At 38.1% G+C, this 25173-nt stretch overlaps 2 protein-coding genes and 1 pseudogene across 3 annotated transcripts; 2 read left to right on the forward strand and 1 right to left on the reverse strand.

Annotated features, from left to right (window-relative positions):
* Positions 1-3648: 3648 nt before the first annotated feature.
* Positions 3649-4713, forward strand: LOC143538770 (F-box protein At5g18160-like). The gene has a single exon (XM_077032248.1). It carries the CDS (start codon positions 3649-3651, stop codon positions 4711-4713), a length of 1065 nt encoding a protein of 354 aa, XP_076888363.1.
* A 9185-nt stretch (positions 4714-13898) lies between these two features.
* On the forward strand, positions 13899-17385 carry LOC143538771 (protein NLP5-like; annotated as a pseudogene). The gene is made up of 4 exons (XR_013136313.1): positions 13899-14596; positions 15204-15251; positions 15338-16133; positions 16370-17385. The product of XR_013136313.1 is annotated as a protein NLP5-like (transcript).
* A 943-nt stretch (positions 17386-18328) lies between these two features.
* LOC143538773 (secreted RxLR effector protein 161-like) lies at positions 18329-18817 on the reverse strand. The gene has a single exon (XM_077032249.1). It carries the CDS (start codon positions 18815-18817, stop codon positions 18329-18331), a length of 489 nt encoding a protein of 162 aa, XP_076888364.1.
* Positions 18818-25173: the final 6356 nt, after the last annotated feature.

A 25173-nucleotide genomic window follows, 5' to 3' on the forward strand; every position in this document is an offset into this window, starting at 1 on the left:
AAGTGTTAATGTAGAAATACCTCGAATGAGTTTTCTAGATAGCATCTTCATGCCACAACATTTTAATTATATCATTATAACTAGCAGATTTTAGTTACATCTCATCAAGGATGAACGAAAGCGCGGTGGTCGTCTATCTAATCAATTTATCAGTTATACATGTTTTTCTATATGACCTGTTTGAAAATACATACTCATTGAAATAAAACCGAATATATTAGAGGCTAAAACCAACTAAAATACAATTTATTGATATCTTATCTAATCCCTCGACTTACAGTTTTGTCATTTTCATAGGGCTAACGTAGCCTCTTATTCATAAAAAAAACATAACTTGTCAGTGTCATCTCGGCATACTATAGAGCAAATCACTACTTAACTCACTTGTGGATGGGGACTGTGTGCTTAGATGTATCCGATCATTTCCTAAAGGGACCTCATGCGGGAGAGATGGGATGCGGGCGCAACACTTGTTGGACGCTCTTAGTGGTGAGGGATCAGTGACTTCCATGGGTCTGCTCTCAGCCATCACTGAAGTCGTCAACTTATAGCTAGGGGGTCTGTGCCCCAAGGTGCTCGCTGAGTTTATTGCTTCGGCCCCCCTTACCCCTTTATTAAAGCCGGATAATGGAATTCGGCCCATTGCTGTGGGGGCTATCTGGCGTAGGTTGGTTTCAAAAGTGGCTATGAAGATGGTTGGGAAGGAAATGACTCAGTATTTAGGGGACTTTCAGTTTGGGGTGGGGACCCCTAATGGGGCAGATGCGGTGATTCACAGCGCGAACCGGTTTCTTAACTCCTTTACGCGGACGGTTCTTTAGCTATGCTTACTGTGGACTTCTCCAACGCCTTCAATATGGTCGACCGCACAGCCCTTCTCCGGGAGGTTCATCATCATTGCCCGTCTATGTATCTATGGGTTCAGTTCCTTTATGCCCAGCCGGCTAGGTTGTACGTTGGTGATGACTGTATAGGGGCTACTACTGGGGTTCAGCAGGGAGACCCCCTTGGGCCCCTCCTCTTTGCCTTAGCATTACACCCTCTTGTTCTCCGGGTACAAAATGACTGTAACCTCCCATTTCATGCTTGGTACTTAGATAATGGGACTATTATTGGTGGTGCTAACGAAGTCGCTAAAGCTCTAGACATTATCAGCTCGGAAGGGCCATCATTGGGGCTGCAACTTTATATTAAGAAAACCGAGGTTTTTTGGCCAGCGTGTAATGGGGTGAAAGTCAAAGATGGGCTCTTCCCTAGTGGGATTGGCAGACCAGAGAGAGGGGTAAAGCTCCTTGGAGGGGCTGTTAGTCGAGATCCCTACTTTATTAAGGAGTTGGCGAGGCGGAGAGCATCTCGTGCGGTTGATCTTATGAAACTCTTACCTTGCCTTAGGATCCCCAGAGCGAACTCCTCCTGCTTAGGTCTTGCATGGGGGTTGCTAAGTTGCTTTTTGGGTTACGAACATGCCACCCCATATGATGGATGATGCGGTATCCTATTTTGATAAGGGGCTTCGAGAAGCCATCGAAGACATAGTTGTATGTGGAGGCCCATTCTTTGGTGATCTTCAGTGGCGACTTGCATCTTTACCGATGCGCTTAGGGGGTTTGGCCTTCTTTCGGCTCATGATGTTGGGGTTTACGTTTTTGTAGCGTCGAGGGCTCAGTCTTGGAAGCTACAGAATCACATCTTAAGGAATAGCGGAGTTGTCGACCTGGACTCAGACTACGTGCAGGCCCTGGAACGCCTAAATGGCACTCTCCCAGACTTTGACATTGGCGGTTTCTCTAATATGGACACCGCCCCACCAAAGCCTCAAAAAACTTTGGCGAATGCCCTTTTTGGGAAAATCGCTCAGAGCCTGGGAGAAGTTTTTGGATTGTCCCCCCGACAGAAGGTGGTTATTGAATGCTTACAAGGTCCTCATGCCCAAGATTTTCTGACCGTTATCCCGATTGATGGCTTGGGCCAAAGCATGTCTGCGGTCGAGTATAGGGCCATTCTTAAGTACCGTTTGATGGTCCCAATGTACCCAGAAGACGAAACATGTCCGATCTGCCATAAGGCTTGCCTGGATAAATTCGGAGAGCATGCGGTTCATTGCAAGGAGATGACTGGGTTCAAATACCGACATGATTGGGTGCGGGACGTTCTTTGGGACATCTAAAGGCGAGCTGGGATATCAGCTAAAAAGGAAGCCCCCGTAAACTTCCTTACAGACCCCACGGAAGGGAGATCCATTCTACGACCGGCAGATTTGCTCGTCTTTGGTTGGGCCGGGGGAAAACACGCTTGTGTTGACCTCACAGGGGTATCTCCCTTAGCTGGTTTGAGGGATAATGGGTTTGTAGCTGGGCAAGCAATGAAAAGGGCTGAAACGAAGAAGGTGGAGAAACATGCTAAAGCCTGCGAAGAGAACCAACATGTTTTTGTCCCTTTGGCTTTTGATATCTTTGGCTCCTTGGCACCGGAAGCTATCCGTTTCCTAACCAGGGTCCAACGGGTTGTGCATAGCAATGTGTCGACTCCAAAGGGGCAGGGGTATGTCTTTAGCATGTTAGGGTTTGCAATTCAGAAAGGGGTGGCGGCGCAGCTTGTTTCCCGCCTACCTGCTATGTTGATGTAATATCTATGTTTCTATATAATGAAAGAAGTAAATCTAATTAAAAAAAAAAAACTCACTTGTCTAAATTTTCCTCACTCTAAACTCTCCATTTCTCTTCTAGAAAATCACGCTTATTATGTGACAATGTCAGTGCCATTTATGTCTACGTCAATCCACTTTCATCCGCCCGCACGAAACATACTAATGTTGACTCCCAACTTCTTGAGAGAAGGTTACATAAAGTGTTGCAAGTGTGTGTCATCTCCACAAATAGGTTGCCGAGCCACTCACAAGCTATTCAAGCTTTGATCGATAAAAATCCTAAAACCAACCAAGTTTTTTCGAGACCGAGCCTCAAACAATGCTTGTTTAGTTAGTAATCCCTAAATGCTCACCTTAAATGGGAAGCTCGTTTAAACTAGTCGACCCTTAACGAGAATTGTGGATTTTTTTTTAAGTTTTTTCTCTTTTGGGCATTTGTGTATTAATTTTACTCTACACAGTTGAGCTCGAGCCGAGCATTGGCTCGTTTATGAAACTACACGAGCTTGAGTCGAGCTTAGGCTCATTTAAGGTTTTCTCAGAGTATATAAAAATAATTAAAAACATATGTAAAATAACCACTTCCCCCGTCCCATTATAAGTGTCATAGTTTGATTTTTCAAGTCTTTCTTGTTTAACTTTGACCGACAATATTTTTGTTTGTGTTATATAATACTTGATGTAAAATATATGAATGGATTGGGTTTTAAATGTATTTTGCATTGATATAATTTTCATCAAGTATTATATGAAACGAACAAAAATATTGCCGGTCAAATTAAAGAAAAAAAGACTTGAAAAATCAAACTATGACACTTATAATTAGACGGAGGGAGTAATAAATAATTTAGAAAGAGAGCCCGAAGAAACGATCCGAGTAAATTCAGGCACAAATAACAATCATAAGCCCAATGGCCCAAAATAATAGTTCTTTAAGTACTCGTTTCGATCGTTCTTTCTTTCATATTAAGTTATAAATCCTAATCAAAATCTTTGAGAAAATGTCGGACAACATTCCGTTCGAAATCCAAACGGACATCATCAAACGTGTTGTTCCCGTCAAGTCTTTTATTCGGTTCCGATTCGTTTGTAAACAATGGAAGTCTTTGATCGACAGCTCCAAGTTCATCACTCATCACACCCTCAACCATACTCACCAGAATCACGTGTTGTTAAGGTACTCACTTTCTTCCGAGAAAAAATGTGTTTCAGTTGTTGACGATGACGATCATAGTTTCCCGCATGACCACTGCTCCATACCTGTTCCTCCCGTTACTGCCACTAAGGTAATGCTCGATTCGTCCCATGGGTTGGTGTTTCTGTTAGGTTTTACTCCCGACGCGAATAAACTGGCTGTTGTTTGGAATCCGTCGATTAGGAAATCTGTTCGTGTAGTCCCTCCGGTTGGAACAACTGTTGTTGGTTTTGGAGTGTGTCCGAAGACCATCGACCTTAAGATCTTTGCGATCACTGGCGACTCGAAGGCGCATGTTTTTACATTAAGCACCCGGGCGTGGAGATGTGTTCCGATGAATCTGTCTGGTTATACATCATTTGAATCTTCATATAATCAGGTGGTTATTGATGGGGTTATTCATTCTGGGGCTTATGATCCGAAAGTTGAATATCGTCAAAGGATCATTACGTTTGATTTGACAAGTGAAGAATTCGGAGAAGTAGTTCTTCCAAGTAATTTAGTATATTTTCAACGTGCCAGGATCTCTAAGCTCGAGGAGTCTCTTGCTGTGATTGCTTACCATGAAAATGCCGTGGATATGCCAGTTTATGACATAATGGTGATGTGCAAAAACGGTGTTGCAAAACCGACCTTTACAAAACTGCTCACTATTACGAATAAGTCATCGTGTTATTTTAATGTAATTGGATTTAGGAAGAATGGCCAAGCGGTAATAGAGCGAGATGTTAGTTTGGAAAAAGAACTTGAAGTGTATGAACGCGACTCAAATAACATGAAAGGTATTGGGATTTATGGTTCGTGCTTTGACATGGTCAACTACACAGAATCTCTACTTCTGCTTAATCTCTCTGAATCTATCATCCAGTGACTACGGTAACGGTAACAGTAACGATGATGATAGCCACTTTGTTTCTATCATTCAAACTTTAATTTCCTGTTTTGTTTCTTTTTTAGAAAGACATAACTTCTGTTATTAAATAACATTATTGCAATGCATGCAAACAATCTTCATGTTATGTTTCTTTTTTAGAAATCCTTGTGTTGGGTTGTTCTATTTCTCGAGTTTGGACTTGTTAATGAGTTGTATACTGTTATTGTATGTATATATCAGGATAGGCTTCATGTATTGAGAGTGTATGTGCATAGTCCAGTATATGCATACACCAGTCAGTCTTATAACTTTTTAATATGTAGACTTTTAAGTTATGATTTTTTAACTTACATATAATATTGATAAAGTTACCTAAATGTATAATAAATCTTAGATGAAATGCCACATGGATCTAAGAGATACAAGGTGCTAGTAGGAGTTGAGGTGCAAAAATCGGTTAACCATTAACCGGTTAATATGCTAACCGTTTTTTTTATTGCGGGAATTAACCGGTTAGACTGTTTTTTCGGGTAGGTTTTTGACCGGTTAATAACTGGAAAAAACCTGATTTTTAATAAAATAAAAAAAATCGGCTAACCGTTTTATAACCGGTTTTGAAATCAATAATATAAACAGGTTACTAACTGGTGGTTAGGATCGGCTAGTAACCAGTTAGGATTGGACCGGTTACAAAATCGAGTACAGACTGGTTTCTGTTTGCACCACTAAGTAGGAGTGTCTTTTTTTATTCAAGCAAAAAGATTGGCATTCATAGTGAAGTTGTTTCAAAAAAATGGCAAAGAAATAAATGATGACACGAAAGTTGGTTTTTAACAAGTATACCACATTTTTTTTAAATTCCTAACAGATTATATATATAAACAGTTTTTCTACTAATAGGATGTTGTACACCATGATTTTTCATACAACATGACAATTGCATTTCAGGCCAACAATATATGCCTCTGTTAAATTAAATGTGATTTTAAACACGTTGTATTGATTTGAGCGCACCATTATAATCACACATCGCCATGCGTCGGGCATGGACAACGTGAACACATTATTTGACATCAGACACAATGTTGTAGTTCTAGTTGGTTTAAGCGGACCGTTGTAACAAATTTACACATACATTTGTAATTAGATAAGTTAGACACAACTTAAAATAACTTAAAGATAACAAAATTCTCTATTTTTATAGCATATCTTTTATAAAAAACTGTAAGCTATATAAAAGTAATTCGGGTTTAAAATTCCTAGCATTACCGAAATAGTGGAATTTACGTTTTAACAACACTTTAATATTTTTTTCATAAACAAATCAATTTGTATATAAACATTAAGAGCATGTATAACGGGCAACTACACCGTTGTGAAAGAAAGTCGTGGTTGCAGACTGGTAAGTGGACGCGAATAGTTGGCCTTCTCCGACAACTACCCCAATAAATTAAAAGAATGAACAAAAAGAAATTGAATAAAAAATCAATCAGAAATTAAAATTAAATATTAATTTATTAAGTTGTTAATTTAATTTATTTTATTTTTTATTAAATGGGCAGCAAAAGCAAAATTGTATTAAAAACACACCATACAACTGACTTGGGTCTAGCAAGACACTAGCCTGAGGACCAAGATACACCCAACAAAACCACCACAGAATGTTTACAAAACATGCCTAGCTATACCTTGAACCTGCAGTCCTACACCAATCCTCCCAAGACAAGCTAGACCCACCCGACCTGTTCTTAACCCAAAGATATCCGAGTGCTTTTATACCCCCCACAACGGTTTCCACCGTAACTGCCATGCCATTAGACACTATGTCATTTGCGCCTTCCATAAGCACCACACTGACACCTTCGTCTTTCATTTTGAACCCTTTATGAATTTATATAACTCAAGAATATCTCGAATACTAAACGCGGAACCTTACACCAAACTGAAACCGCTTGAGTCAAACTGCATGAGACAAAGACATGCTCGGTTGTCCCTTCCTACTCACCACAAGCCACACAATCCAAAGTCTCGACAATAACATTTGGTATACGTTTTGCCAATAAGGGCATCATCGAGATCCTATCTAACTCTGCTCGTCACACTGGAGAACCCACTTCACCAAGGAACCAGTTGTTTCACTTTAATCTAAACTTGGGATCCTATCTACTAAGTCGTTAATCACGACCGTCTCTGAATATATAAATATCTCGGCCGAGTCAAAATAAAAAGGTCCATAGGCCTAACGTTTACTATGAAAGACTCTTTTTATTTGGGCTTTCTTCTATAGCATTGGAGCCAAACCTTTTGTTTTGAAGTCAATCAGTTACTCGCGCCGTCCCTCTTTCTTCTTCCTTTTGGATCCACCCTAAATACGGTAATAAGATAAATATTATATTATATTATATTATATTATATTATATTATATTATATTATATTCTCCATTTCCATTGTATTCAATTATAACTTTCGCATCTCTTCACATTAAACTGTTTATTATTACTTCATCCTCAGATTGATTGATTAATTAATTGCAAGGTTTGTGATTCATAACCGATTAACCGTTAGTTGAATCCATTAACTTTAACGCTTCTTGCTCTCAGTTACAATTAGGAGTGTAAACCAGCAGAGCTATTCCGGCTCGTTTGTTATTTATTAATTATTTTATATATTTTTTGTGATTTGAGAAAAACCTTAAACGTGTCTAAGCTCGGCTATGTTTGTGTGAAATTAATACGTAGAGGTCTAAAAGAGGTAAACACTTAAAAATGCACGAGGCTCGTTAAAGCTCGACAAGCCTAAACGAGCTTTTCCTGCAAGCTCGGCTTTATCACGAAAAAGCTCGGTTAGTTTTGAGTTTTTTTAGCCGATCTCGAGTTGCTTGCGAGCAGCTTGGCAATTTGTTGTTCCTTTAGAAACGGTTACCGATTGTTGCTTAATTTTGTAAATCATTTAAGTTTCTTCGTTGCTCTCGATTAAAAATCTCGTTTTGCCGTTAATTTATAGACGGTTAGCGATTGATTCTCGTTTGTTGCTTGATTTTATGAATCTATACTGCAATTCTTGTTTAAGTTACTTCAAATATTACAGCTTCAGTATGTATGCATTGTTTTTTGATACTCCATTCGTCCCGGTCAAAATGTCTTAGTTTGAAAAACACAAAATTTAAGGTAGATTAAAAAAACTGTTTTTTTTTTCTTACCAAATGACAATAATGCCCTTGGAAGTTGGGTCCATAAATATTGTTTATTAATGTTATTTTTGTGTGTTTAAGGGTAAACTTGGAAATTGGCTATTAAATTTTGAAAATGAACATTTGTAATTGGACAAATAAAGAAAGAAATATGGACACTTTTAATGGGACGGATGGAGTAATTTTTAAGCTTATTTCAGTATTGATTTCTTAACATTCTATTGTTTTTCACTGATGAATTTACTCATGTCACCAGGCTGATTAAACAAATTTGTGGAGAATTTGTTTACCAAACAATCATAATGATCAACTCTGAGATTAACAAAACCGATCTCACGACTAATATAGCTGGCACAACCACATTGCAAAAACAACTGACTTTTACAACCAAAAAAGTTGCATTGACAGAGGTGCGGAACAACAACAATAATGATAACTTAACTTGCGACATAGGTTCAGAAAGTTTACTTCCAGCTGACGTATCTAAAATAAGTGGTGTTAAAAGGGCTACACCCGAATATGCTTCGTCTCCTATCTTGACCAGTAATGGTGCACACGCGCGTTTAAATTTTGTTGGTAAATATGATGGATACCAAGGAAAAAACGTTGGTTATTCACAATCTGCAAATTTGCCTCAAACTAAACAAGAATTGAGCCAGATAAATGGGAAGAATATGCATTACAGTTCTGCTATGTCACCAAACCAAATGGCTTCAAGGACACCGGCTTCTCGCTTTAACGAGTCTAAAGATGAACAGAGGGCAGACCGGCTGGTTAATTTGCAGAATTTCATCAATCAGTGTGATGCCTCTGATTACAGAGATAATATTCAATGTATGTTTCTTTGGTTTACTTTTTTTATTTGGATTAGAAAATACGAAGTTGAATAATTTATTAATCTATATTGATCTTTGATTCTTGTTATCTTCACAGTGATGTTGCGTTTATCGCCTGCGGAGCTTAGCAGACACGCTGTTGAATTAGAGAAAAGAGCGATTCAGCTGACCATAGAAGAAGGTATGGAAAAAAGTTAAAATGTATAAAACCCTTTTGACTTTTAAAGTCAAATGAGTTGAAAATAGTCAAAATACCATTCTGGTAATGAAAAAAAAATTGAATCTTGTTAAATAGATCAACATTGTTAATAATGTTTTGCTTTTTATATAAACTAAATTTTTTTTATATTCTTGCAGCATAGAACTCAAAAATTGGTTATTATTATTATCATATCTAAGTTTTGTTTGGTTGCAGGAAAAGAAATGCAACGAATGCAAGCATTAAACATTTTGGGGAAGCCTTCAATAACAAGAAATCCAATGCCAATAACACAACATATCCAACGTAAGAATTGAGTTCCTAGGTAATTTTTAACATTGCCACGCCATTTACCACAATTTTCGTATTAATTTCTTTTTTAAAAAGTTTTGTATTTTATGAATTTATGCATTATGTGATGCTAGTTTTACTTTTTTTTTGAATTTATTCAGTTTAGTTTTGTTTTGTTTTAGATGTTTAGCTTTAGAATTCATTTGAAATTGTTACTCTAAAAATCCTTTATTGTAATCAAATGATTTGTTTAAAAGTGACCGCTTGATAAGTTTGATTTTATCTATATGTGAGACAAGCTTGAGACGGTTTAAAGTTAGCCTGTTGGGTTGTGAGTTAACTATCTTTAATCTTTATATTATACATGCACAGATCTGTTTTAAACCCAAACCAGTTTGGGTTAGAAACCGGTCCGAGTTGGTCAAAGCATGGTCAAAAACGCTTTAGAATAAACTGAGTCGGATTGGGATTTGGTTTCGAGGCAATGAAGTCCCGCCCTGTCCTGACCGGTTTGGGTCGGGTTGGGACTGGTTTGTAAACCTGATCGGATTAACTAGGGATGAGCAGATGGCACCGGGTACCGTCGGTACCAATTTTGTTATCCACTTTTTGAGGTTTCGGGATCGGTACTGGTACCTTACCGAATTTTTGCCTTCGGTACTAGTATCGTACCAAGCATTCTCACTTTCTCAGTACCGGTACTAATATCCGTTTTTGACGAATTTTGGGATTCGTATCTTTGGTACATGTACCGAACTCATCATTAAACATAACAAAAATAACTATTTTAATACTTTAAAGTTTAGATAACACCATAACTGAAATACATTGAAAGAAATACCGGAACCCGAGCTATAATGTGGGTGCTCATCAAATGGTCTTAATTAATTTTTATTTGTTTGCTCGTTATGTGATTAATCTTCATCACCGGAACCCGAGCTATATTGTGGGTGCTCATCAAATGCGCAATTTGCTCCTTGGCCGCATCAACGTTATAATCCCACATGATTCCATCATTTGCCATTGAAGTTTGATCTCGATCCGGTTCGTTTTTAACACCTTGTGATATTTAAAGACAATGTGTTTTTTTCCGTAAAGTGGTGTTTGCATCTTTTCCCATTTCACATATACCGTTGCGACGTGTCTATTAAAGCCATCGTTTCAACACAAATATTATTTAAAACCGAGCCTTACCCCACCAACCGCACTGTAGAGGTTATTGTTTATTAGTTCCACGAGCATCTCATGATCATCTACATGTTGTCTTTAAGCTAGAAACATGATGACGTTGTTATCCAATTACATCATTTCACATGTCGGTTTTGTAATTATAAATAAAGTTTTGGATAGTTGAGAAAAAGACCACTGGCGTTTTTGTTTGAATATTCTTTTTCTTTGAAAGATTCTAAAATTAATATAAAATTTTAGTTGTTTAATCAATGAATGCCTTGAAAGGGCAATTGGCTCTACACGTTTTTTTTATTATTTTGTAAGCAAGTTTGGCTCTACAAGTCGAGTAAATTCCGTAATGAAATAGTTATTGAGATGTAACTACTAGACAATAATTCAACGACCTTTTATTGATCGAGTTTGTTTAAGCTCGTTTAAACATAAGTTTTCGTTTGAATGTATTATTTAACTAGAGTAGAAACTCGTGTATTACACGGGTCGCTGAATAAAAAAAATGTTAAATAATTAATAATATAAATTCGGTCAATATAAAGTGATATTTTAGTATAAAGTATGATTGAAATTATGTATAAGTTACTATATTAAGGAGCGACATAAGATAATCGGGAAAAAGAATCTGACTTGTAGAATTGTGACATGTGTCGTAACAAGCTGGTCAGTTGTTAGATACATATAAATTATATAGTTTAGGAGTGGTTAAGATGTTTTACAATAAGTTATTGATCGAGTATTTTCGTCAAAACTCTCCTACACTACTACTTTCTAAAATAACAGGAAACCACGATTAAGAAGGTTACGTTTAAACAACATACTACGGTTTTGGGAAATGATAAACTAAAAAGAATTGTCAAGTTTGATCAATTTTGACAGTATGAGCTTAATATTTTTTTTAAAAAAAACCGTTACTTTGTATTAAAAAATTAATATAATAAAGTTGGTTCATTATTATAAACGGGCGACTATAACAATCTTGATTATAAGATCAAACAATCGGTTTACACAATTAGTTTCAAGTTGTTTCAAAGCAAACCGAAACATTAAAACCTCAAAATGTTAAACTAAATCTTTGTTATAAACCAACTGAATTATAATTGGTTTAAACTGTTTAGAGCACTTATGTATGTGATTGCAGACAACGTTAATGTCCCGACCATCATCTCTTCTAGAGAAAACTAAACTCATCTTTAGAAGGTTTCATATAATAAAGATATTTTGTTACGAATAAAACTTGAACAGATGAAGTTTTTGATGGTTTATGTGAAGTTATTATTCAAATTATAAGATTCTACCAAATAACAGTGCTGACGAAATCACCTATTCTGTCACGAAACATACCCACACGCCCGATGACGCGTGTAGATCACGGACCAAGGAATAAGAAGTTTGGCGCAAATGTTAAACACGCGCTATGATGATGTTGCCGTATCTCCGGCATTTAATATATTTATTTGTTTTTCGTCAAAAAGTAAAAAATAATAATAGATTCTCTTTAGCAGGTAGTGAGAGAAAGTAGTGGATGATTCATATTAATTTGTCATATTTTAGTTTCACATCTTACCCCTAAAGTTTTTGTAAAAGTTTTATTTTCTCACATTTGTTTTTGTTTGATTTTCGTAACGATTTACAAATAGTGAATAAACTGCATTAGTTTCAAGTTAATTGAGTCATAGAGTAGTATATTGTATACTATATTGATTGAGTTACACATTCCTTATATATAATTATAAGATATTGTGTTTTATCTATGTAAGGTTCTCTCTTGGCAGTCTTAGAGTTCAAACCTGAGAATTTAGTATTTATTAAATCATTCAGGGTCATTCATTTCGTTCGATACAATGAGCACCTAAGGTTAAAGGTTGTTTGTTTGGTTGGATAATGAATTGGTACAAAACTGATCCATTCAAGTAAAGGAATCGAGATTCCTACAAGTCAGTGAAAGAATTCAACGAAAGGAGCCAGATTCTCCGCTCCTCACATTGCGACTGTCACAACTCACAACAACCATCACCCCCACCAGGACCACCATCGTTGTTACCACCGTCACTACTATATTCCAACTTATTTTAATAACTTTATGAAGCCAAGATATGTTTGTTTTGTCCACCGAATGTATAAAATAAGTTAACTCCCTTTTAAGAGACTCAAATGCTAAATTGTTATTTTGGAAACTTTAAGTCACTTTTACTGATAAATGATACCATAGGGGCCAAACTGTTAACCTATTAGTTTATTGACAAACCATGAGTTTTGCTTCAACAACCAACACTTAAATAGTTGTACAAAACACAATTATTTAATAATCTTACATCAGCATTTCTTTTAGTTCTGTACATGTATTCCCCTTGAATCATCATCACAACACTTCAACCTTAAAAACTGAATCTTTCATCCTCAAACCAAGGATCTTGATCACCTGTGGGATTCCCTTGGTGGGACTTCCAAGATTGCAAATCTTGAACAACCAACAAAAACATCAAGCTTGGATAAAGATTACAAGGTAGAATATAAACATGATTCCATGTTTGTTCCTTAACATCATAAACAAAAAATTTTCTTCCCACAAAACTTTCTTGCCAAAAGAAAAATTTGGCGCCATTTTTAATTTTTTTTAATAATATAATCTCTAGAAAATATACCATTAGGTGTTAATCATATATTTTCACTTATAGTTTGGAATATTATATTGGGTTTTCTTGACTATTTGATTTACATCTTTTTCCTTATCATGCTATTGATTGATCTTTTTGCTGATCCTCTGATTAATATTTTACATATGTTTGACAATTTACATAAGTCAAATTAGCAAATATTTGCATAATCATGATTTTCTGCTGTTTTTAACATGTTATGTTCGAATGCTTAGAAATTTTTTATAGAATTAACCGTACGATATTTTTTTATTTATTTTGCATTTACTGATTGTTATTTTACATTTTTGGCTAATTACAGAAGTCAACATAGCAATTTGTAAAGGACCCTTTTGATTTTCCAAGGGTTTTTTGTTATCATTTTATGCATGATATATTGATTGATCTTTTTGCATCTTATGGTGATTATATGTTTATCATTTGGAATAGTCAAAATGGTAAATCTTGTCAAAATAATTTGATTTTTTCTAGTGTTCTTATCGTGCGAGTTACTATGAATTTAACATGTTATACAACTTTATTGTTTTTAATCTTACTTGGATATCTTCATAGATTGATCTTTTGATTCTTTTTGCAACTGTTTATGATCATTTTACATGTTTGACCAGTTACAAAATTCAAAATAAACAAACAAACAAATGCACCTAGTATAATTAGTGATGTCTAGTTCTGAATTTAAAGAATTTTTGTCCCATTTTTGACAGATTCCAGCTGAAGAATTTGAACAACAAATCTTTTGCCTTTGAAAATAGAAATAGTGGGAGGCTTATTAAAAATTAGCCATGAATAAATACGTTTTCACATTCGAAAACTCATCCAATTCACCTATGGATTTTGAGTTCATGGATGAACTCTTGTTGGATGGATGTTGGTTACAAACAACCAATGGATCCGAAATCTTGAACAATAATCCTTCTGCTTCCAACCCTTTTGATCCTTCATTTCAATGGCCCAAATTAGAACCCAACATCGAGCAACCGGTGTCAAATGATCTGGAAGAAGAGATGCCAAAATCCCATGAAATAAATTCCATTAAATCACCAAACACATATGACACATTTGTTTCTGAATCTAGCAAACAATGGTGGATTGCACCGATGGCAAGTTCTGGATCTTCGTTATCTGTGATGGAAAGATTGTTTTATGTAATAAATAACATAAGACGATACGCGATTGATAAGAATGCACTTATTCAAGTATGGTTACCCGAAACTAGAGAAGGTAGCAAAGTTTTAAGCACGAGCCGAAGGCTATTCTCACTTGACTTGAGTTGCCCTCGGCTTCTTATTATAGAGATGTATCGGAAAATTATCATTTTTCGACTGAAGGGGATGTTAAAGACAGTGTAGGATTGCCCGGAAGGGTGTTCATGCAGAAAGTGCCAGAGTGGACTCCTGATGTTCGGCTTTTTAAGGTTGAAGAGTATTCAAGAGTTTCTCATGCTCAAGAACATGATGTTCGTGGGAGTTTTGCGGTTCCGGTTTTTGATCAAGATTGCCCTAACTTCTTGAAAACCACACGTCCGGTACAAGCTCGATTTACCTGATTTCGTTAGTTAGCAAAGTACTACTTAGGGTTTAAACAAGCCAAGCCATTCACGAGCTACTTGAGACCGGCTCACTAAAAGATCGAATTGAGCCGAGCTTAAACGAGCTCGAGACTGAGTTTCTGCCTAAAAATAAGCTTGTTAATTACACGAGCCCAAGCTACATGTATTGAGCTCCAGCTAGCTCACAAGCCTAACCAAGCCTAGTCTTTATATAGTTTTTATTTAATATATTTTTATATAATTGTAATTATGTATAAAAATCATGATAAAATAACTAAATAATATATATGCTACTATAAGGCTTTTTATTAAAATGTATATAAAATAATTAACATGTCCATACGATCCGAGCTCGAGCGTGTAAATTTGTCACGACCCAAGCTTGAGCTTAGTAATATAGCTTAAAACGAGCCAAACTTGAGTTTTCGTAAGTTAAATAAGCCAAGATCAAGCCTAGTCTAGCTCGGGCTTGGCTCAACTCATCTACACCCTAGTCCTGACAGGTGATATGAGTTCTATGGTAACAAGTTTTTATGGATATATATAAAGCTCTAATCCATAAACACTTTCATGGTTTTGATAGGCAGTTGACCTCATGAGTTCTGAAGATTCAAACACACAGAAAATCAAGGTAATTGGAAGCTTAATTCAACAAAAAAAAGCCACAAAATTCAATAAATTAGTACTAAAATTTTAAATTTTTTTGATTATTATTAGGAATATGATGGCTTCTATCATCCTGCATTACCAGATATTCTTGAAACTCTGAAATGTGCATGCATGATTCATAATCTACCACTAGCTCAAACATGGATCCCATGCATCAAACAAGGGGGCAAAGGCGGCTGCCGACACTCAAACGAGAACGTAATCCGCTGCATCTCCACGGTTGATTCTGCTTCGTACGTATCTGACCATCGATTTAAAGATTTTCAAGAAGCTTGTTCTGAGCATCACTTGTTTATAGGCCAAGGTGTTGTAGGCAAAGCTTTCACAACCAATGAGCTGTTTTGTTACTCACCTGATGTCACCTCATACTTGAAAACCGAGTATCCACTTGCTCATCATGCTAAAATCTTTGACTTGCATGCTGCTGTGGCTATTCGGGTCCGAACCATGTATGCTGCCATGGTTGACTTTGTGTTGGAGTTCTTCTTGCCTGTTGAATGCACGAATCGTGAAGAACAAAAGACGATGATTGATTCGTTGTTGGTTATTATACGGAAGGTTTGTGGTAGCGTGAGGATCGTTGCAGAAGAGGGTGTAAATGAATGTTTAGTTGCAGTTTCTGATTTAGAACCGGTGCCAAATTTACAAGAAACAGATGGTCATGGTCACGGTCATGGTCCAGTTTCAGGGTCTGGTTCCGGGTCAGGTTCTGGCTCCGGTTCAGGCTCTGGTCCAGATATTGAGAAACGACGTGCTGGTCCGAAGCTGGAGAAAACTATCACTTTGGAAATGATTCGGCAACAATTTGCTGGCAGCCTGAAAGAAGCTGCAAGGAATATTGGTTGTAAGTTTGTCATCTGTTATTATTATTATTATTATTATTATTATGCTTGAATTAATATTAGGATAGTTATTGACGTTTTATCATTATCGTTAGTTGGTTAGCATTATAATTATTATGTTCATTGTAATCTGTATATAAAGAGATGGTTTAAAGTTATAATAAGACACTGAAAATATTATTCACGAATACAGTTTCACTTCGATCTCAAATCCTGATTCGCGTTATATAATATGCAGTGTGTCCAACGACTCTGAAACGGATATGCAGGCAGCATGGGATACAACGGTGGCCCTCTCGAAAGATCAAGAAAGTCGGCCACTCGTTAAGAAAGATTCAGCTGGTAATGGAGTCGATCCATGGTGGGTCGAGTTCCATTGATCAGATCGGGTCATCTTTCTATTCAAACTTTCCTAAACTCGCCTCTCCCAACCTGTCAAAACCGACACATTATCCTTTTCCTGCTACAAATATCGAAACTTTTGACTCTAAGCCCATTGACCAAGCCACTGCTCCTGCTTCATGCAGCCCGAGTTCAAGTTCCGATCCTTCTTTATCTGGTGGGACCCAAAACGTACCGGTCTTAAATGAAGCTACCGGTGATGGTACTTTGAAAAGAACCAAAAGTGATGCAGACATTTATGCATCAAACAATCAAAATCAAGAACAAAAGATCTTTATAAGATCTCAGAGCCATACATTGTTGACCGAACCACGGGTTCAACCGGATGGTCATCTATGGAGGGTAAAAGTGACATTTGGAGAAGAAAAGGCTCGATTTCGAATGCAAAAAGATTGGGGTTATAGTGAATTATTGCAAGAAATTGCAAAAAGGTTTTGTTTGAGTGATATGAGTAGGTATCAGTTAAAGTATCTGGATGATGATTCTGAATGGGTGTTAATAACTTGTGATGATGATGTAGAGGAGTGTCTCGATGTGTACCGGTCGTTTAAAAAAAGTGGGACTATTAGGCTCACTCTTCGTGAGCCACGACTTCGTGTTGGTAGTAGTTTAGGTAGCAACACGCCCCTTGTAAAGGGGAGTTTTGATTTCTAGGCCGTTTGTTAATTACATGTAAAAATAGGTAAGTCGAGGGGGGTGTCAGAATCGCACCCCATGTGATTTACCTACTTCTACTAGTAAATAATAAACCACCTAGAAATCAAGGTGGTTTCGCTAAACCACCTAAAGATATAAAAATAATAATTTAAAAGGGTGACCTTGGTTCATTATGGCTCTTGATTATTCAAGGGTTAGGTCCTGCGAAGCTTTCGGGTTTGCCATGGTTCTTGACTTTCGACGCGTTGTGATGTTGTGTGGTATGCATTTTCAGAATGTACATTGTAGGGTGTTGCTGGAACTGATGCTGTTATTTTTAGTTTGCAGCAAAGGAAGTTTGTGTGATATATTAAATGTGTAGTATATTGAATAGGATAAAGAGATCACAACTTGCAATACATGGTGTATAAGTTATTATGACATGTATCGCGAATGTAAGTTACGATTGTGTGTATTGACTATATAAACTATTAATTCGTATTGGTTTTTTTGTAATTCAACATCCATATCATAGGTTCAAAGTTCACATCATAGGTTGATAACAGGTAAACATTGGTATGTTTAGTCTATTAGACGAACGTGGTGGCCGACGTGGAGGTAAAATTTGGAGAAAATCATTAGGTGGGTCGGGGAGTTGCACCGCCTATGACGTTTCTCACAACATATGTCTGTTATACCATTTGCATTCATATATTGTGGGCCTCATACCTCCAAACGGATCGAAACTTGAAAGTAATGCATGGTGTTTAAGTTTGGTTTTTTAATCCATATTTATTAAGCTGCTTCTAAGATGAATCTACTAACTTTTGGGTCAGCCACAGCAACCAGCAAGCTAGAATATCCAGCCATTAGAAGAACAAAAAGATTCAAGTCTAAACCTTTATTGTATTGATTGTTAAGTTGTGAGTACTGATTACAAATAACCCTATTTATAACCATATATTTACTTGTTAGACAAGAATAGGAGAAAAACTAACTCAAAAACCCCCTATGTTTGTAAGTACGACAACTAGGTCCCTGCACTTACGCAAGATTACACTAACAATCACCCCCCTAATCTTGTGACACCGATGAAGCTTCACATCTCGTTAAACTTCAACCGTGGCAACACTTTTGTAAGGATGTCTGCACTTTGAAATTATCCATTGACATGCTCCACCATGATTTGTTCTCTCTCGATGCACTCCCGAATGAAATGGTATCGCGTGTTGACGTGCTTGCTTCTCCCGTGAAAAACCAGGTTCTTCATCAAGGCAATAGCCAATGAATTATCCACCTTCAACGTGACAATCTCCTCCTTTTCTCCGGTCATCTCTAACAACAAACCCCGAAGCCATAAGGCTTGACATGCAGCCGATGCAGCTGCCATAAATTCAGCCTCACATGATGATAACGCCATTGTTCCTTGTTTCTGAGAAACCCATGATATCGGTGATGTACCATAGTAGAAAATCAAACCTGATGTACTCCGACCATCATCCATATCCACCCTATGACTACTATCACTATACCCGTGCAACATATTGTTTCCGCCTCTCGAGTAAGTAATACCAAAGTCTAGTGAACCTCTTAGATATCGAAGAATATATTTAACTGCTTGAGCGTGAGCTTGAGTTGGTGATTGCATGAATCAACTCGTATAACCAACCGAGTAGCTCAAATCAGGTCTCGTATGAGTTAAATACCACAAGCTTTCGATTATTTTCCTATAACTGGTTGGATCTACCTTCAGATTTTCATCTTCCTTCGACAACTTTAAGCCCGGTTCCATAGAAAATTGAGTCGAGTTGCACTCCCAAGACTTGCTTCTTTTAGGATCTTCGTTGTATAACCGCTTTGCTTTAACGTTATCCCACGATCACTTTGCTTAACTTCGATACCGAGAAGTAATGCAATAACCCGATGTCAATTATCTCGAACCTTGACTCCATTTGTCTTTTGAAATTTGAAATTTCTTGCACAGTTGTACCTGTGACTATCAAATCATCCACATAAACTCCAACGAGTAATAGCCTTTGACCGAAATACCGTTTGTAAACCGCTTGTTCTTGTTTACATCGAGTGAAACCGAGTTCCTTTAACGACCCGTCTAGTTTAGTATTCCACGCTCTTGGTGCTTGGCATAGACCGTACAACACTTTAGCCAACTTGTACACCTTTCTTTCTTGACCTTTCTTAATGAACCTATCTGGTTGAAATACGTACACCTCTTCTTTCAAATTACCAAGAAGAAATGCGGATTTTAGATCCAAGTGATACACTTCCCAACCTCGGTTTGCTGCTAAAGCGAGTAAAAGTCGAACGGTTTTGATTCTCGCCACTGACGTGAACACCTATTTGAAAGCGATCCCATATTTATGAACATACCTCTTAGCTACGAGTTGGGCCTTGTACTTGGTTATTTTCCCGGCTTCATCTCTTTATTTATTAGACCCACTTTAAACCTATCGGTTTTACTTTGGGTGGTGCTTCGACTAACCACCGTGTCTTGTTTCTTTCAATCGACTCGATCTCCGCTTTCATTGCTTTTCTCCAATGTTTTTCATTATTCGCTTCTCGAAAATTTACCGGTTCATCATCGAATAATAATAGGAAATTTACCTCGTCGGTTGTCGGGTCTTGCTCGACGGGTGTCAGTATACCTTCAACCAGAAAGTCGCTAAATTTCTTGGGTAAAACCGTCTTTCGAGTAGTTCGACGTGGCTGGATAACTTGTAATGGTTCTTCGTTTAGGCCAGTGTCGTGTCAGGCCTAGTCGGGCTTATAGGTGGCTGCCACCTTCTGAACTTGATGACTCACTTCCGTTTCTGATACGAACCAGCTCACCGGTATCATGTCGGTCAATGGACCCGGTGTCAAACCCGGTTGTCACCTGCTCCGATTCGGGTTCAATATTGCACCTAACAATAAACTCGGTCCATTAAGGACCCTTTTCTGCCTCTTGTTTGTCTAGATCAGCCCACACGTACCTTTTACACTCGTCAAACTTGACATCTCGTGTAACGTGTACTCGCCTTTTGATTGAATCAAACATACGGTAGGCTTTTATCCCAGGTTGAGTACCTGAGTGAACCAATACATTGCTTCGGTCGTCTAATTTCTTTTGAGCGGTATCAAGGACTTTTACATACCCCGTGCATTGCATCCGAACATTTTAACATGTGAAAGGTTTTGTTGGTGACGGGTTTAGTAAATACACCGAGTGATGAACCGCTTCTCCCCATAGGTCTTGTGGTAGTGACATCACCTTTTACAAACTTCGAGTCTTACCAAGTATGGTTCGGTTTTTTCTTTCAACCACCCAGTTTTGATGTGGGGTGTACGGGGCCGTAAAATGATGTGTCACAGGTGTAATTGATAAGTAATCTTCCAACACATGGGATGTAAACTCACCCCTGTTGTCGGTTCGTATGGTTTTGAGTTTCTTGTCCGTTTCATTTTCCACCTTTTTCACGAAATCAATGAGTAAGCCCAAAACTTGGTATTTCGTCTTTATCGTGAAAATCCACATATAGCGGGTGTAGTCATCAACAACAAGCAAAAAGTATAGGTTGCCACCATGTGTCTCAGGAGTAATCGCGCCGCAAACATCAGCATAAACGAGCTTGAGCGGTACCTTTGCACGATAATTAGATTCTTTCGGGATATCCATTCTTGTTTGTTTGCCTAGCATACATGCACCACAAATTTGCATTGGGTGTTTGATTCTTGGCACTCCATCCGCGAGTTTCGGGAGACCCCGAAGGGTATCGAAAATCAAATGCCCCAATCGATCATGCCATATCCATGAAAGATTTTTCAAATTAACATGTAAGCAAACTGGAGAAACATCCTTTAAATTAATTTGATAGACTCGGTTAAAAGATCGTGGTACCTTGATTAGATGCCTTCCATCTTGTTCGAATATCCATAAAATACTGTCTAGGATCCCGATCTTGCTTCCTCCTTCGTCTAATTGTCCAAGACTTATAATATAATTTTTGAGAGAGGGAATAAAATAAACGTCACTCAAGGCTCGTTGTTCTCCCATTTGACCTTCTACTACTATCGTGCCCCGACCTTTGATTTCAACACACGAACTGTCACCGAAACTTACTTTCCCGGTCATGTTGCGATCGATGTTGGAAAACCATTCCGGATTTCCCGTCATGTTGTTACTCGACCCATTATCAAGAATCCATGTGTTTTTATCACATGGGGTTGAAGCATACTTATTTGGATCAACCGGGTTTTCTTTTAGAAAACCGACATCTTCCTTAATCTGAGCTACCGTAATCATGTTAAGAACTAATACTCCATCTTGAGCGAAGCTACTTTCATCGTTCTTCTCCTTGTTTCGGTTAGGACATGACGTGGCAAAGTACCCTAGTTCATCACACCGATAACATTTAAATTTTTGACCAATCCTTCTTAACTCGGGGTTCTTTCTTTTATCGATCCACAACCTTACCCTTTCCTTTGTTCTTTTGACTTGATTCAGTTCCAATCTTGCCTTTCCCATGACACCTTTTTTGATTGCTTTTAGCTTTCCATTCTTCATACGTATATAGGAGTTTTTCTTACTTATCGTACACGGGTTTGTCTTCATCTTTAGATCATTAACCAAACACTCTTAGGCATCCAACGACTTCATGGAACGTCATGGTCTTTATATCGGCAAACTGTTCAATAGTAGCAACAATAGCTATATACCTCTTTCCCGGAACAGACTTCAAAAGCTTTCTCACCAAGGTTTTTTTTTCAAACGGTTTTCCAACATTGCTTGCTTTGGAAGCTATTTGGCTAATCTTGGTCGAGAAGTCATCAATCATATCTGTTTCTTTCATCTTGAGTACATCGAACTCATGTTGAAGAGACTCGATTCGTGCTTCCCGAACCCTATCAACCCCAACGAAACGAGTCTTAAGTTCATCCCAAATCTCTTTAGTGGTGGAAAGGTGAGCCACTTGCATCACCAAAACTTCTGGCATAGCTTGATAGAGATACACAATCGCCAACCCATCTATCTTTGGATCAACTACCGTTCCCGTTCTTGGTTCAATAGCCTCCAACAACCCTTGAACCTTGAAGATAGCCTTGATTTTTACCGTTCAAATCGTGTAATTGGTGGAAGTAAGAATCAAAAACTGAATCACTATGGAACTCGGTTCTTTGGGAAAACCGACTTGATTACTTGACCCTCCGACTTGATTACTTGTCTTGTCTCCCATCTTCTTTCTTGTTCGTTGATACTTTAAATTAAACCTTCGAACAACAATAAGCTATTCAACGAATTTAGACTTAAAAAAGGTATTTGGAATTTAATTATTATGAAACATAATTAAATACTTTAACAATACTTTCTTGAATCAGTTTTTAACCTTCTTTCTCCTTGTTTGTCGGTGTACAAAAACACACCACAAACCTTGAGAATTAATTGAAAATTCCACCAGGCACAACTTCCAATCCAAATAAAAGATGAGCCATGACGATCGATCTTTCTCGGAATAAAGTGAGCGTACCCTGTTACACCTTTATGTTTGGATCAATACTAACATGCACAGTCACCGGAATCTGGGTTTTGCCGCCAATGGATACCTTACAAACAGGTCGTCGGAAACAAGTCACATGCCGGACAAGTTAGACGCGTAATCTTCTTTTTCGGTGCTGCTCTTGACCTTTGACTCGTCTTTGAAACCGTCACAAGGCTTGTGATCTCATGTGACCACCTTTTGTGTTGGACTTCGCTTTGATCGATGATCCTTGCTTCACCTTTGCATTTTTTTTAACTTTAACCTTAAGCTCTTGATACCAATTGAAGAACAAAAAGATTTAAAGATTTAAGAATCTTATGGGTATTATAAGTCTCGGGTAATTAGACGAAGGATGGTGCAAGATCGGGATCCAAGACGGTATCTTATGGATATTCGAAAAAGATGGAAGGCTTCTAATCAAGGTACCAAGATCTTTTAACCGAGTCTATAAAATTAATTTAAAGGTTGTTTCTCCAGTTTGCTTACAAGTTAATTTGCAAAATCTTGCATGGCTATGGCATGCTCGATTGGGGAATTTGAATTTCGATGCCCTTTGGGGTCTCTCGAACTCGCGGATGGAGTGCCAAGAATCTAAAACCCGATACAAATTTGTGATGCATGTATGCTAGACAAACAAACAAGATCGGATATCCTGAAAGAATCTAATTATCGTGCAAAGGTACCGCTCAAGCTCGTTTATGCTGATGTTTGTGGCGCGATTACTCCTGAGACACATGGTGGCAACCGATACTTTTTGCTTGTTGTTGATGACTACACCCGCTATATGTGGGTTTTCACGATAAAGACGAAAGACAAAGTTTCGGGCTTACTCATTGATTTCGTTAAAAAGGTGGAAAATGAAACGGGCAAGAAACTCAAAGTCATACGAACCGCCAACAGGGTTGAGTTTATATCCATGTGTTGGAAGATTACTTATCAATTATAGGTGTGGCGCGTCAGTTTACGGCCCCGTACACCCCACATCAAAACGGGGTGGTTGAAAGAAGAAACCAAACCATACTTGGTACGACTCGAAGTTTGTCAAATGCGATGTCACTACCATAAGATGGTGAGAAGCGGTTCATCACTCAGTTTATTTACTAAACCGGTCACCAACAAATTCCATGAAGGATTCAACTCCGTATGAGTGTTTTAAAGGAAGAAAACCGAACCTTTCACACGTTAAAGTGCTCGGATGCACGAGGTACTCAACCCGGAACAAAAATCCTACCGTATGTTTGATCCGATCAAAAGGCGAGTACACGTTACGCGGGATGTCAAGTTTGACGAGTGTAAAAGGTACGCGTGGTATAGAGGTAGGGTACTAAAAAGATCAAAATACCCTTAAGGAACACCCGCGGTTCAACCAAGAGCACATCACAAGTCACCCGCGGGACATATGAACCACCCGCATAAATCATTTGAGGAAGAAACACCCTCATGGCACATGTGGAAGCATCCTGGCACCCTCAAGAGTCATCCGCAAGAAGGAATACCCTTCCGCGTAAATAACCACGTGGAAATGCTCCAGAACAACTGTCAACAACTAATTACCTTCTAGAAGATTTATCAAGATGCTTTCTTAAGCAATACGTGACCCCTCGGCCAATCAGCTAATGACACCTGGCAAGGCCGTTATAACCATGCACATGGCTAGTACTACCCATTAACCAATATCATAGGGACGCGTGTCCAGTTGGGCACAGCTAACTGTATAATAATTACATGCATAAATTAACTATTTCTACTCATATCGTACATCTATCTTTATATAACCCACAACGAACGGGGGTCCGGGGGCAGCGCCCCTGGCAGCGGGGTTCTAGGGGCGGCAGCCCCTAGCGGGGTCCAAGGGGCAGAGCCCCTGGCTGGGGTTAAGCTGGGCTTCATTAACTGCCTTAACACATTTTCCATTAACATTTTAAGACATTTTCTAAGTTGGGCTTAGTTATATCCTGTCCAACAGTTTACTATCTGGGCCCAACTGTCCATCTGGGCCAACTGGATTCAGCTTAAACCCAACAGAGAACATGGTTAGCTGAGAACTCGATAGACCGAGAACTCTCATATTGGCCGAGATCCATACTTAACCGAGAACCCATGTTTTCGGCCGAGAACTTGACCGAGAACACGTGGTTACCGAGAACACTGACCGAGAACACATGGTCACCGAGAATTCTGACCGAGAACACATGGTGACTGTATGTTTGACCGAGAACCCCGTGGGTTGACCAAGGATTCTCAAACTTGGCCGAAAACCGTCAGGTCAGATGTTTTCAGCTCATCAGCCTATTTTCTCGTTTCTTACTTTAGTCTAGCTAGATGTTACAGGTCCATATCAAGGATTTTAACCACCTTTCTTCATCGTTAACTGTTTAACCACCCAATATCATCCCACTATCAAGTTCTACTCGTTTATAGCATAAAGCTTGGACCTTTATCGTAAAAACGTTCCTTAAGCTAGACCTAG

Source organism: Bidens hawaiensis, unplaced genomic scaffold (genome assembly GCF_021521415.1).
Source record: "Bidens hawaiensis isolate Kalapana, Puna unplaced genomic scaffold, B.hawaiensis_p1.1 tig00011691_1, whole genome shotgun sequence".
NCBI classification, from domain to species: Eukaryota; Viridiplantae; Streptophyta; class Magnoliopsida; order Asterales; family Asteraceae; genus Bidens; species Bidens hawaiensis.

Coding starts and splice junctions, on each gene's coding strand:
- LOC143538773 (XM_077032249.1), bottom strand. CDS start 18,817: ATGCAATCACCAACTCAAGCTCACGCTCAAGCAGTTAAATATATTCTT.
- LOC143538770 (XM_077032248.1), top strand. CDS start 3,649: ATGTCGGACAACATTCCGTTCGAAATCCAAACGGACATCATCAAACGT.